This window comes from Aulostomus chinensis, chromosome 7 (genome assembly GCF_037954235.1).
Source record: "Aulostomus chinensis isolate RoL2024-O1b breed Wild chromosome 7, RoL_Achi_v1.0, whole genome shotgun sequence".
Taxonomy (NCBI): domain Eukaryota; kingdom Metazoa; phylum Chordata; class Actinopteri; order Syngnathiformes; family Aulostomidae; genus Aulostomus; species Aulostomus chinensis.
In genome coordinates, this window is record NC_141326.1 from 17,751,939 (window position 1) to 17,766,074 (window position 14,136).

General features: G+C 42.3%; 2 protein-coding genes across 2 annotated transcripts; one reads left to right on the plus strand and one right to left on the minus strand.

The window, feature by feature from the left end:
- The first annotated feature begins 1,345 nt into the window (after nucleotides 1-1,345).
- Nucleotides 1,346-4,693, plus strand: miox (myo-inositol oxygenase). The gene is made up of 10 exons (XM_086208885.1): nucleotides 1,346-1,500; nucleotides 1,709-1,789; nucleotides 2,177-2,257; nucleotides 3,069-3,231; nucleotides 3,302-3,369; nucleotides 3,464-3,573; nucleotides 3,918-3,985; nucleotides 4,082-4,131; nucleotides 4,234-4,346; nucleotides 4,431-4,693. The coding sequence occupies exons 1-10, from the start codon at nucleotides 1,483-1,485 to the stop codon at nucleotides 4,537-4,539; spliced, it is 861 nt and encodes a 286-aa protein (XP_086065011.1). The 5' UTR covers nucleotides 1,346-1,482; the 3' UTR covers nucleotides 4,540-4,693.
- lmf2a (lipase maturation factor 2a) lies at nucleotides 4,680-13,181 on the minus strand. The gene is made up of 14 exons (XM_086208884.1): nucleotides 12,972-13,181; nucleotides 11,092-11,345; nucleotides 10,985-11,013; nucleotides 10,171-10,364; nucleotides 9,894-10,072; nucleotides 9,204-9,342; nucleotides 8,649-8,777; nucleotides 8,466-8,571; nucleotides 8,290-8,386; nucleotides 7,078-7,260; nucleotides 6,314-6,482; nucleotides 5,886-5,997; nucleotides 5,617-5,725; nucleotides 4,680-5,531 (listed from the first exon to the last, which is right to left on the minus strand). Exons 1-14 carry the CDS (start codon nucleotides 13,063-13,065, stop codon nucleotides 5,112-5,114), a joined length of 2,214 nt encoding a protein of 737 aa, XP_086065010.1. The 5' UTR covers nucleotides 13,066-13,181; the 3' UTR covers nucleotides 4,680-5,111.
- Nucleotides 13,182-14,136: the final 955 nt, after the last annotated feature.

Below are 14,136 nucleotides of genomic sequence, written 5' to 3' on the forward strand. Positions count from 1 at the left end.
TTGTCACAAGTAATTCAAGATTTAGAGGCAGCTCCTAAAGCAGCCAATTGGATTTCAGTGTTAGCCTGGGCTTCCTCTACCCCCACACCTGCTCCTTATTTACATATGCAAGTCTAGTATAATTCTTAGGCACTTCTTTGGCCATGGATGTGAACACAAGTGTATTTTTTACTAGCTAGGTAAACAACGTGTGTGTGTGTGTGTGTGTGTGTGTGTGTGTGTGTGTGTGTGTGTGTGTGTGTTATTGAACTTGCTACATATTGAGGACTAGAATATGTATTTAACCAACCGAGTGAGGACATTTTTGCAAAGTGAGGACATTTTAGCTGATCCTCACATCTTCAAAGGGCCGTTTGAAGGTCAAGACTTGGTTTCAGGGTCAAGGTTAGAATCAGGTTCTGGTTAGGTTTAGGGTCAAGGTTAGGGTCAGGCAGTCAGTTGAGATGGTTAAGTTTAGGGTGAGGGCCTAGGCAATGTATTATATCAATGAAAGTTGCAATTCTGAGTGTACGTCAGGCAGGAATCAACATGCTGGGAATACTGGGTCACTGACTGAGGTCTGTTTAAACATGTCGGTCAGCTTTACCCTTAGTCCAACAAACAAACTACAAGCATTGAGAGTTTAATCATTTGATAATAAGAAATCACCTGTTGGTAGCCTTTGTCTGTTTTCGGGTCAGTTTCCATAAAAAGTGCAAGTGAAAGCAACCTCCTGTAGTTAACTTGATCTGAGTGTGTCTTTTTGTGTACAAAGGTGACGAACAAGTGGGTACACTAAGATGTTTAATCTTGTGTGATCCGGAACCAAGAGCTGTTCCAAATATTTTGTCAACTGAATTCTATAAATGAGATGGGATAAATTGGAAGTTGTGCGGTTTCGCTTGGTAGACCTTCTTTTACAAACTTAAAAGTAGGGCTGGGTGTAGTAAAGGGCTAATTCACGCCTGAGAAGTACTGTAGTAGTACAAGTACAGTTGTATCCTTCCGGCTCCTTCAGGGCTCCGTATGAGTACACTGACATCAGTATTTCATGGGTATTTGGAAGAATATACTAAAACTTTACTTAAGCTTACTCAATAAGATAAAATTGGCGTGTACTTCTCTTCGGTGAGGGTAAATTTCTGCTCTGAAAATGAAGTAATGTGGGTTTGTTTTTTTTGGAGTGCTTTAAAAAAAAATGTTGCACGGTGAAAAATCAACTAAAATGGAGAACAAAGATCTACTGAGTCATTCTGCATCGGTACAAACAGGTAACCTGCTGATTACTGAGAAACTCTTCCTGTGGTGGACACAAACAAACAGGCATGTTCACGAGGCCAAGGTTCAACACAGGGTACCCCATCAGCTGAGGTTTGGTTAAAGTGTGACACACCACATGTAGGCCTACAGTTCAGGTCTCACATATTGTAGCAGCAGGATATATAGAGGTGGAGGAACTCATCCGCAGAGGACCAACACACCAGCACACTGCAAAGACTCGCCATGAGGGTCGTCAGCATGGTACGTAGGCTCGAAAACCCGCAGACAGCTTTTATAAATGCATATCATCATCAAGCTATTTTTTGACAATTTTTTTCCTTTTGCTTAAATCAACTCCTTATGATGTTTTGTCTCCATTTTTTAATGTTTTTTTGAAAAAAAAAAAGACTTAGGCATTTATTTTAAGAAGGCGATGATATGAGAGCGTTTTCAATATTTTGAAATGCAGGGTCCAGACCCGTCTCTGGCGTATCGACCGAATTTGGAGAAGAATGAAACCAAAGAGAGGGAAGACTACAGAAATTTTGAGGTAAATATTTAAAGCCCTACTTCAGTTCATGTCAGAGTACTAGTTTACCTTAACTGTATATGTATGTGTCAAAGGAGAGAGGGAGCTGACATATAAATGAACATATTGCATACAAATAAACTTGATCCCTGGTGATCTGTGATTATTATTATTATCATCATTTGTCTGGAAGATCAAGTTACATGCAAATATGTATGGTCGTAGGTGCGTTGTTTTTTTTCCAGTTGCAACCTAAAACCTCATGACATGTTGCAGTATGGTTTAACTGCATCTTTAAACCATTACAGAATCTCCAAGAGTTTTGAAAGATTGCAAAAGATTGACTGCATTTCAGAACTTCATTTCTGCATAGAAGTCATGTGGCCTGCCTCTGTTTCGGTGTTCCAGAGTGGAAGTCTCATTGGCCGCGTGTTCAACACGTACAAGCTGATGCACACCAATCAGAGACTGGATTTTGTCAAGCAAAAGGTGAATAAATCAAAAGCAGAAAATTTAAGTTATCTCATCCTCATGCGAGGCTGTGGTGAACTTTTATTTTGTTGACTGTCTCATCAGTTCAGACTGAGCAAACAGTCACCTGTGGTCAAAACAAAACCTAGGAGCCCGTACGTGCTCGGTCTCAGAAAATTTGTTGGATTAACCTCATTTTGCTCCTCCCAAATGTTACATGAGGTCGCTCAGAGTGGGCGACTGAATACACCTCCTCAAAGAAGATGCAGCAGACTCGCACTCTCTCTATCCCCGGAGGAGGTCGAAGCACAATAATAGGCTCATGCAATTAATTTTTCATTTATTTTTATCTTTTGTAAAATTCATGGGTAAAATCCTGGGCATGGCTTGGATGCACAATGGCCATCTCGTGTCTGAAGGGTCGCTGGTTTGGTCCTAACGTCCTCTGCTGGACATGCGTAAGTGTTCGTGAGCAAGACACTGAATCCTAAATTTTCCCTACTCCTAAACATGGGATGCAAAATCCAGTGCAGTCTCAGGGCAGGTGCCAAGCCTGGATGCTCGTGTTGGGAAGAGTCAGGGACCGGAATCTCGACTGCCATCTCAGTCTGTCATCATGAGCGTCAATCAGAGTAGAGACTTTAATTGTAGTGCCAAACTCAAACTTCAGACTCAGCACTTGACCTCGTCTTGGCACCAGTAATTCATCCGCCCGTTTTAATTTTGAAAGGATCAGTGAAAGTAGCATTTCCTTGAAAGTAGTGTAGAAACTTGTAAAAGCTTTTTAAAGATGCTTCCTTCAGTCCCAGACGATCTTGATCTTTATCAGCACTTGGACTGGACCGGCTGCAACCACACTCAGATGGGGATGATGGATGCTGTAATGTCGCTGGACCAGCTGGTGGATGAGTCAGATCCTGATGTGGACTTCCCCAACTCGTTCCACGCCTTCCAGACGGCCGAGGGCATACGTAAAGAACACCCAGACAAAGGTACAGAGAGAGAACATCCCTAGTGCAAGTTTGAGTCCCATTTTGATTCTGCTGGGTTTTTTTTTCCCAGACTGGTTCCAGTTGGTGGGTCTGATTCACGATGTCGGGAAAATTATGGCTCTTTGGGATGAACCCCAGGTAGGAAAGAGATTAAGATCCAGACGTACTGAAACCGATTCAATGTTGGCCCTGTGCTCATTCTTATTCCACTGTGTCTGTGTGTGAGCTACAGTGGGCTGTGGTAGGTGACACCTTCCCTGTGGGCTGCAAGTTTCAAAAGTCCATTGTGTTCAGAGACACCACCTTCCTGGAAAACCCTGACGACAAAAACCCCAGCTACAAGTAGCTATTCTCCTGTTACGTTATCAAAGCCACTGACCTTGTCTTTGGATTTGAATTCAAGGTTTGATTAGCTAGTTTCCTCCAAAAAGATAAATCTTTAAATCTCTTAAAGTCTCATAAGCCCTTGAGCCATGGTAGTCAGGGATTTAACAAATTAGAAGCGACTTTCAGTTACTTATGAATTGTTAATATAGATGATACAAAAGCAGACAGAAGCATATAAAGATGAATATTTCTCTAAACCAAAGTATGTCATTCTACATTTGAAATAATAGTAGTAATAATAGCAGTAATTCTTTTTAATCTGCAGCAGTGTACTACACTTTTTTTTCTCCACTCTTCAGTACCGAATATGGGATTTATGAACCAAACTGTGGGCTCAACAACATCCTCATGTCCTGGGGTCATGATGGTATGACATTACCTTCAGATACTACATCTTTAATTGGTAGTAATGGGCCTACTGGTTTGCAATATTTCACCTAAATTCACGTATGGCTGTCTTCAGAATATCTCTACAGAGTTCTGAGGTTCAACGACTGCTCCATCCCAGAGGAGGTGAGTAAATTAGCATATTAAATGTTTTAAATTGGTTTCTGGTCCGTCTATACATGCACGGCGATTGCAGACTCTTCGTGATCTGTATCTGCTGCTCTTCAGGGGTTGTACATGATCCGCTTCCATTCTTTTTACCCCTGGCACTCCCATGGAGACTACATGCACCTGTGCAACGACAAAGACCTGCAGATGCTGCCCTGGGTCCAGGAGTTCAAGTGAGTATCTTCCCAAATCAAAGACGCATCATTTTCCTCCTCAGCTCTCCGTTCTGATGCTGGATGTCCATCCTCTCTCTGTAGTAAATTTGACCTCTACACAAAGGTCACGGATCTACCGGACGTAGACAAGCTGCGTCCGTACTACCAGTCTCTGATCGACAAATACTGTCCAGGAATACTGAAGTGGTGAAAACCAGCAGAGATGATCACATATTCATGACGCTATAGCAGATTTGGTGCCCTGTATACTTCTCACTTCTCCCTAAATATGCTGGTCAAGATATCAATAGCTGTATATTTCAATGACTAAAATAAAAACATGAGAGTAAGTCATTTCTTGAATTTTAATGTTTTTAAAAATTTTTTGGAGTATTATGTCATTACGGACAGGAAGAGACACATTGGTGGTTAAAAAAAAAAGAAAAAAAAAGGGAAAAAGTGCAGTTGATTCAGTTCATACAGCGACAAATAACACAAAAACCTGTAGAAGCACGACAGCACACAAACCCACAGAAAATACAAAGAAAAAAAATACACATCTCGACTAAATAACGTTCACACCAAGTTCTTTGTTCTGTTGATTTCAAAATAAATCGAAACCAACCCGAGAGGTCTGGGTTTTTTGGTGCAGGCAGGTGAGAGGAAGGAAACCGTCTGAGTGGGAGATACACACACACACACACAAAACAATGTCTTTGGTCAGTTTGGTAACATTTCATGAAGGCAGATGGTGATAAAAGACAACCAGCTGACATCTGAAAACTATCTCTCTCGCAGGTTGTCATCCTTTTCTCCGTCCTCATACTGTTCATCACACTCCTCCTCCTCCTCTTCTTGCACCTCACTATCCTTATTATCTAGGATGTTGTCTCGCTCTTCTTCCTCCTCCATCTCACTCTCACTGCCCTCGTCCTTCCATTTATCCGACCTCCCGAGATGGCCCTTGCTGCCGTCAGCTGCTGGCTCTTCACTCTCCATCACAGTTTCCTTTTCTGGTGGATTCCTTGAACCGTCAGGGTGTTTGCGTTTGTTTCGTGATCCCAGTAGCAGACAGATGGTGGCGCTGCAGCCAATCAGTGTCCAGATCAGTATGGGGGCAGGAACACCCCTGACTTGAGAGCGCATCCATCTCACCGCGCTTGCAACCGTGTTATTGGGCGAACGACGTGGAGGAGATTTGTCCTACGCGCAAACAACAAAGTATCATTCTAACCCACATTTTTCAGAGATGCTAACGATAGCTAACATAAATTCAAGACCCATTTACCTTGAGTCCATATTGGTTGAGCATGTTGTCTAGGAAAGAGTGGCCCAAGTGCACTGTGGGATAGAATTCTTCATCATAGACCCTCCTCCACCACCGCTGTTGGTGCAGTCTGCACAGAAGGAGCAGCCACATGGTAAACATCCCCTCCCAACCACGAGGATGTGACTGTATAAACATTTTTATGGCCTCCTGACACACGTTACTTCAGGAATAATCACATTTAATGCCTGTAAAAAACACACCAACGCAAAGGGAGGAAGACCACTCACCCGTTACTCTTCGGTTCAGTAAACCAGTATCTGTAGCGGTGAGCTCGCAGGTAGGCAGGGGGCTGCTGGTGGAACGGGTACTGAGTAACATCCGTCTGGATCAACTCTATCACTGCAGAACATTAAACCACAAGATTGTCTTATGTTCTACCAACATTGCCAAACCACATGTTTTTTGTTTTTTTACTATACCACTGGGGGGCACCATAGCCTTCATATGCAGTTAGCGCCATCCCACAGCTATTTTGAGTATTATGACCAACACTGAATAAAACATGAGATGGTTCAAAACATGTAACACCTGCAGACACCTTTCAGCATGAAAGTTTTAACCATAAAAGAGAGGCACAGCGTAGTTTTCTGACTGTTGCATCAGGAGATAAAAGACTGAAGAGACACGGGAGAAGATGAAGAGCAGCTCTGTGTACCGTCTCTCTTGCCCTGCAGCAGTCTGTACATCAGGCTGGTGAACCAGGGCGCCTGTGTATGAGCTCCAAGGGCAGCGAACCACATCTGCCAGTCCAACCTCGGCTGGTGAGGCGTCACCACAGGAGGAGGCGCACTCAGGTTGCCGGGTTTGTACATGAACTCAATCTCCTACGAGGAAGAAGAAGAAAAAAAAAAATCAATAAAAATGAACTGATAATACCTCCAGACCTCTGCCCCACATAACATAGCAGGCGCATGGTAGCCTTTGCCATGCTTCTGGCCAGAAGGCTATTATTGCTTCGATGGAGGGACAGTTGTCCTCCAACTTTCAACCAATGGGTCAGAGATATTCTGCACTGACTTTGGAAAAGATCCGCTACACCATGAGAGGCTGCACCCACACCTTTTATTCTATATGGCAACCGGTTTTAGAACAGGCTGACAGAATGGATGCTCCTGTCATTTTGGGTATGTAGATGTGACCCTTCACCCCCCCCCCCTTTTTCCCCCCTCTTCTTCTTTCATGTGTTTTCTTTCTCCTTCATGTATCACATATGTCTTGATATGATGGACTTGTGTTGGTGCAGCGGGGTGGGGTTGTTGTTGGTGGTGGGGTTGTGTTGGAAAGTATCGAATTGTATGTGCGATTGTGTTTTGTGCAATTCAAGGAAAAAAAAACAAAGATACTGGGTTAAAAAAAAAAAAAAAAAAGAACTGATAAACTTCTACAGCAGTCATTACCATGATGATGACTTCCTCTCACCGTCCATGTGATTCCGTCATGACTTCCCTCGATGACGACCTCTGGACGCCCACCGACGCCGGTCATCCTTCTGAAGAGGCCATAGGAGTTGACCAGCTGGTAGCGATCCACCATCTCGTAGGCCTGGCGCACTCCTGGCCAAAGCCTAGCGCTAGACTCGTATTCTATATAGGTGAAGGGCACCTGGAAGCATCGGAGGAAGGATTCAGTCAGACACATGACAAGATCATTTGGATGTGTGGTACAAAGAAAAGAACCATGATATTTACCAGAATGTTCCAGCGAGGCTCCTTTAGTCTACATTTTCTAAAAACTGTGTAAATGTTCTTATTGACTGACTGATATTTACCTTTAGTACCAACTGTAAGTGACTACGACTTGGCCATTAACAGGGGATAATGAATGTCCAATTTAAAAAAAGAAGAAGAAAACGAGATAATAGAAAAGAAAAATGGTATAAGGTCACTCTTGCAAACCCCCCAGGGTCTCAGAGTACACATCCGATAGCTAATAAAACTACCTGCACACAAGTTGGCGGTTGCATGTCTCCACAATATGGGATCTTGACTGTTACATTTCTTTCAGTTGATACCATTTGTGTGGAAAAACAGAATAAAGAAAAGAGCCTATTCTGCAGTATGTGTGTCCTATATTTCCTGTTAATTACTAAAGGTACTGATTTGTCCTTGGTCACATGACATGGAAGCTACTGATTAAAGAAACTGAATTTTGCAGTGCATGGAAAATATTCATTTTACACTAAATATTCATATAGAATATATAGTATAATGTAGTAAAAAGGGGTGTGTCCTATCGTTACAGTCTAGCGTTATGAGCAGGTACTGATTTTGAGTCCCTCACTCAGTTGACATAGAAAACCTACAGTGAAATATTACAAATTTTCTACGAAAATTTTCATATAACATATAGAAGGCAATAAAATGAAGTCCATGTGAAACTACAACTGGCACAGAATGTGTTATCATTTCACTGGTAAAACACGCTCCGCCAATCAGAGGACACATATCAGGATTTCGGGTAAAGCAGTAATCCTGCTAATAAGTCAATCATGATTTACTGTCGTCACCACCTGCTGGTTCATGGCGGTCTACCTCTGATGCTAACAACATTACGGCTCATAATCGTCTCCTCTATGGGGAACGTGGATGGTATTTTCACTTCTGGATCCACAGTGTTTCCATTTCCACTCACCAGACTAATACTGAACATGGCAGCAGCGGCAGCAGCAAATACAGTCCACTGGAGCGTTCCCCAAAACCTCCTCAGGAAACCGGAGACACATGCACACCTACAAAAAAAACACCCATCAGACACTTCTGTGCTCGACTGCTGCCCACATAATGATTGAGAGTGAGAGACGGTTGAACCTGAACATGGCGGTGACCATCTCCCAGGTGAGAGACAGAACCCCTATCCAGACACAGGGGATGGTGACGGTCTTCAGAAACTGGTTAAACTGGTGGTATGTGAACGCTGATAGGAGAAAAAAACAAAACAAAACATAAAACCTAAAGTCTAAAATACAAACTATTACATCCACACTCATATACCTGTCCTGGAGGAGATGGCTTGCTTTGTAGTATCCAGCTGCAGGTCGAAGCACATGATAGTACCAAAGATGAAGAGAGACCAGACTGCGAGCTCCAGCAGGTGACACACCTGTGACCACAGCTTGGAGGCTGACATGGAAGGAGATCATCCAACATTTTACATGCTTTACCAGAAAAACAAAACTGGCTCAAATGTTTTGCACCATCTTTCTACAAAAAGGATCACAACATGTAACGTTTTTGCATTTAAAACTGCGGTAGATCTTCCTTCCATTGTTCCAAAGTTCAGAGCAAGAACCTGATGCGCTGCAGTGAGTTCATAGCCAGTATGGGCCAACTGTCCAGATTTTATTCATAGATGTTGTATTTGAGTCAGTCTCTTGTCTTATGGTGTATCTAGAATGATGATACATGACGATAATTTGACAATACATGTATAGATTTATCTATTTGAAATGCATCAGGCCAGGTGGAGGGAGAAATCTGTGACGTTATTCATGGTAATAGTGCCTGAAAGGTTGCATCCTTTCTTCCTCCCAGCTGTCTCCATCATACCGTCAGGGTCGGTTTTGTCCGTCTTGCGGAGCCAGAAGCGTACGTGCTGGTCGTCCAGCAGGGACAGACTGATTGCTATTGTCAGCAGGTTGAAGAAGTTGTAGTTTCCGGACAGAATGATGAGTATTTGCAGCAGCGCCTACACAAGACAAACCAAACATACGCCAAAGAATCAAGAGAAAAAGATGTTCTGAACTGACGGAGCCACGTCCGCGTTCACAGGCTTATTTGGGTCGTTGTGATTCAGCAGCTAAAATGAGTTTGTGTTCGCTCTCTAACTTTCACTCCAAAGTGGTAAACACCCTGAATGAAACGTTCCCAGGCTGAGTTTGCATTCTCCCTGCAGAGCTGCTCAACATCTGCCTTTTTTTTTTGGTGATCTGTTCTAATACATCAAACCTGCCCCAGACAAAAATGATATGAACAACACACCCTTAAAAGTGCTTCAAGTGTAAACTTTGGAGGTGTAGAAGATAAAATGTGTCTGCAATTACTCCTATGATGGAATTTCCTCTGGATGAACATTTGGGTGTCATCAGTTCCCATCAGACTTCCATGGAACTAAATAAAAAGATTTAACTGCTACAGGAAATGTAACAGATTTTACTCTGAACAAAATTCCAAAATTAAAACCATCAACTACATAGATCAACATTAATATCACCAAATACCAAGATAGTGTCTTCCCACCTGCAGGTAAAAGGCTCCGAGTCGTAGCCGGCGCAGCGGGCAGAAGAAGAGCAGGGGAACAGCGATCTCGAAGAGCAACGCACCGACCACGCTCAGCTTCTGCCACCAAACTGGCAACTGGTGGGCAAACCAGGCCAGCGGGGTGGGAATACACTGGGTCTCGTAGTGATACGTCATAGCTGCTCAACACAGAGTTAAGATGGTCAGAGGAGAGTATGGAGACACAGACAGACAGACAGCTGTAGAGTAAAGACACTAACACACACGTCCCACACACCGGTGAGGCCCCACCATGTGGGACAGCGTGATGTCAGCTTCACCACTCCAGATGCAAACATCAGCCTGAAGAACAGCCAGCGGACCAGCCAGAAGGTCACACTATCATGTTCTCGGACCGCTCGAGACCCCCTAATTAATGTCAGCGGAGCCACAAGGATGCAGAGGAACCCCGTCTCCAGGAGGAGGTTGTCCCTGGGTGGTATATCAGAACAAAGAGGGATGGAGAGAACATGCAAATGACGGAAGAGAGGAATGAGGATGAGTGTTTGGGTTGTGTGACTTCATAAGATCTCCTTGACAATCTTTTTTAATTAAAGGCTGACCAATTCATCCAAATTGGATTAAATCCCAATGTGTGGATCAAAATAAAGGTGCTGGAGATATCCCAGCCTGCAAATTCTAAGGAAACATTTCAGTCACACGAACAATTCAAAATGCTTCTGGTGGATAATAAACACCAGCATGAAGATTCTGTCTTATGTGAATGACAACTGCACCCTCCGCCCACATAATCACAATTAGATACATTAATTAGAATGAAATTTACAATCTTATCATCAGCAGGAGCTGGGCTTGTAAGAGAAAATGAATCGAAAACTGACATTTAGAACATCTCACGAACTCCTGCTCATTGGTGTTCATTTTTGTCACACTTTGAGTTTCACAGTTCTTGGTATTCACAGGACAGAGTTTATCAGAAAACTAAGAAGAAGGATAGTGGAAGAAAAAGTATCAAATAATTGACGGTTTACAAATTATTAACAGAAGTTGTGTGTTGCTTACAAAAAAAAAAAGAGCAAATCATCACTCACCACTGGAAGTAGAGGAAAACCTGGCCCACCTGTCACAGAAAAGAATGGTTACCATGACAACATCTACAGCAACATGTGAGAACAAACTAAGTCCTCCATAACCTCACCTGATAGAGTGACAGGTACAAGATCCAGAGGCAGAAAAACACCACACTGTCTCGCAGAGCCTCCACCAGGGTGGCGGCCAAGCTAAGCCCCGCCCCTACGAGACACAGCAGCTCCATGGTAGAGTGCGTGTCCAGGCCGAGGCGAGGTCCAAACCACAGCAGGGTGGGAGAGGTCAGTATCTGCTCCCACAGAGATATACCGCTGTACCGCAGCTTCTGACGGGCAGGCAGCAACCCCTCGTTACCATAGAGACCTGGAGATGGACACAAACATCAGATGCTGACACAAGCATTTACACACAAGAAATCTTATCCAGCTCCACTGTCCTGACCCTCAAACACATGCACTCAGAAAAAAAAAATGCTATTAAATCATTATTTTATCAATATTTTTCATTAATTGATAAGCCTTGATTCCCCCCCCCCCTTCAACAATTCTGTAATTTCCTTTTTGGTAAAGAGGAAAATTCAATAAATTATTTTATGAGAGAGAAATGAGTAAACAAATAAAAAAAAAATCATGAAAATTACCAGGAAGAGCTGCAAAGTAAATATCAGAAAATAAAAATCTTTCAAGCTTCAAGAAAGAGCCACTATCCTTGAAAGAGATACAAGGGTAACTTAAGTGTGACAACAGCAAAGCCAAAATGGCGGCTCCCAGAGCGTGAGCACACATGCTGTTATGGAATAATGTCAGAACTGCTCAGTGGTTGTCTTTGAAACGAGAGAAAAGGACATTGTGAAAAAAAAAAGCCTCCTCTGTCAACTGACTTTGAAAGTGTCATTAATACACTGACATGATTGGTTAAAGTTAGCCAGCGACAGACAGATGCTTCATCCAATCAGCTAAAAGTTTTTTTGTTTTTTTTTTAAATGTCTGTCCTCATCCAAGTACATGGAATGTGCTCCGTGAAAGGCACCATCTGACGTGTCCGGATATCAGATCTTGTGTTCCAGAGAACACAGAATTAAGCTCAATTTAAACTATTTTCCTTTCTGGTGAGGGTCCTCTCAAAGTGCCCTGGGGGTCCCCAGAACTCACTTTAAGAACCCCTGGAACTGACCGAAGAATGCCAGACAAAACACAAATAAAAAGAAAAAAAAATGCTGGACATTGTGCACATTTCAGTAGGCTATGAAATAGACTTTATATTTGGTTCCCCATCAGGTTCAATTTGGCCTGCCGGATGGAATAAAAGGGGACAAAAAACTAATTTTGATGATAAAACAAAATAATTTAAAAGAAATCATGCAGCACATAACTTTATTTTGAAGTAAAAATGCAACAAATAATCGACTTCATCATTTGCTCAGGTGGCAGGTCACTTTGTGCTAGTCAAGATATTAATTTAGCAGGAACGAAATGAGAAAGCACGAAGACTAAAATGCAGTTTAATCACACATTATGTGCTTGCTATGAGCACGTGCAGCACATCAACATAGTTTTAGTTTTGACACAAAGAAAAAAGTTTGGCGACCCTGTTTTAGAGAGCTTTAGCCTCTATATCTTATTTAATTAATAACATACATTTGTTATGGCTCAAATGAAATTAAATCACATCAAAAATACGCGGTTTAAGATGACCAAGGAATCCTGTTATTCCACGTCTTCTGGCCTTCCGCCGGGCTTAAAGCCAACTCCAGAAGCATTGTGGGTACTGTAGTACCAAACATGGCTATCGCGTGCATCTACGCAACAGTTTGCATCTCTCTGTGGATGCCGGCAACTTAAATACATCAGCCAGGTAAAAACTGTGTCCTCAGAAACTTCTAGACGCTCCTGGTTCCAGCGTGAAAAACAAAACAACGACCACAGGAAGTTCCCAGCTACCGTTAAGCTAACACGCCAGCAGCAGGTACAGCCGAGTTAGGACTCTCACCTGGAATCTGCACGTAGAGAGAAACAAACGCGGTCATATATATTAGCGACATGCACCAGAGGAACATGCGCCGCGGTAGAATGATCTCCCCCATGTCTGAGCCGAGCAGCTGGGCGGGACGGCCGTTGAGACACCGCTGACTAAGCTGCCTGGCTGGCTGCAGCTGCTCCAGTGGCCGCCGGGAGGGACAGACAGGAAGCACGTCGCAGCCACGCATAGCAACGCTTCCAACTTTTATTTTGGGAATGCCCCTTTTCCAGGCACTTCTGGAAAGAGATAAATGTTTTCATTGGGTCCAAAGTTTGTGAAAAATGTTTCTCTTTAATGAGATTTTTTTTTTTTTTGCGTCCATGAAACAACCATGAAAGTGTCTCCCATCTTGTATTCATTTTTTAAGTGATAAATGAACAAGGAATCCTGCAATGAATATGTTGAATTATTAGATAGCTGTTGATGAAAACAACACATTTCGTACTTGAAGAGAATATTTTTGTAAATTGTCCAATACAAATTTTAATATTTAATTTATTTTAGTTTTTGTTTCTTATTTCTTTAATATTTTTTTCTTTTAATTGATTTTATCCTTTCTTCCCTCTGTAGATGCTGATGAAACTATTTTAATTTCCCCTGTGTGGGTTTAAAACAATATTCTTGTTTTATATTTAAATATTTATATGGATCGAACTCAGTTTTTTCAGTCCAGCTGTAATATCAGGGTCAGTATTCACATGACGTGGAATATTGGGATTAAATAAAGACAGCCTTCAGTAAAATTGTGTATTTAGAGGTGTGCTTAATTTTACCATGTAGCACTGACTGGCTTTGAAGTTGTTTTACAAACACATTTATGCAAAATAAATTCATAGGCTGTCAGAATACGTTAGCCACACTCAAATGATCTAGATTCTTTTAAAATATTTTTTATTAATATGGCAAAATCTGCAGTTGATTTGAAGAATTATTCGAGGTGTTTCAGGGTACTGTGTTGACAGATTTGACCATGGATGACAAACAGGTACATTGGTTTGACTTGAGTTTATTGTGCAAGACTCCCCAGCAAGCATACAAGTTCATAGCAATATAAAACAGGTCTGCATGAAGCTCTTCTCAAAGCAAACTCTTCTATGTACATTCAAGTTTTAGACACAAATATATAGAGGAACCA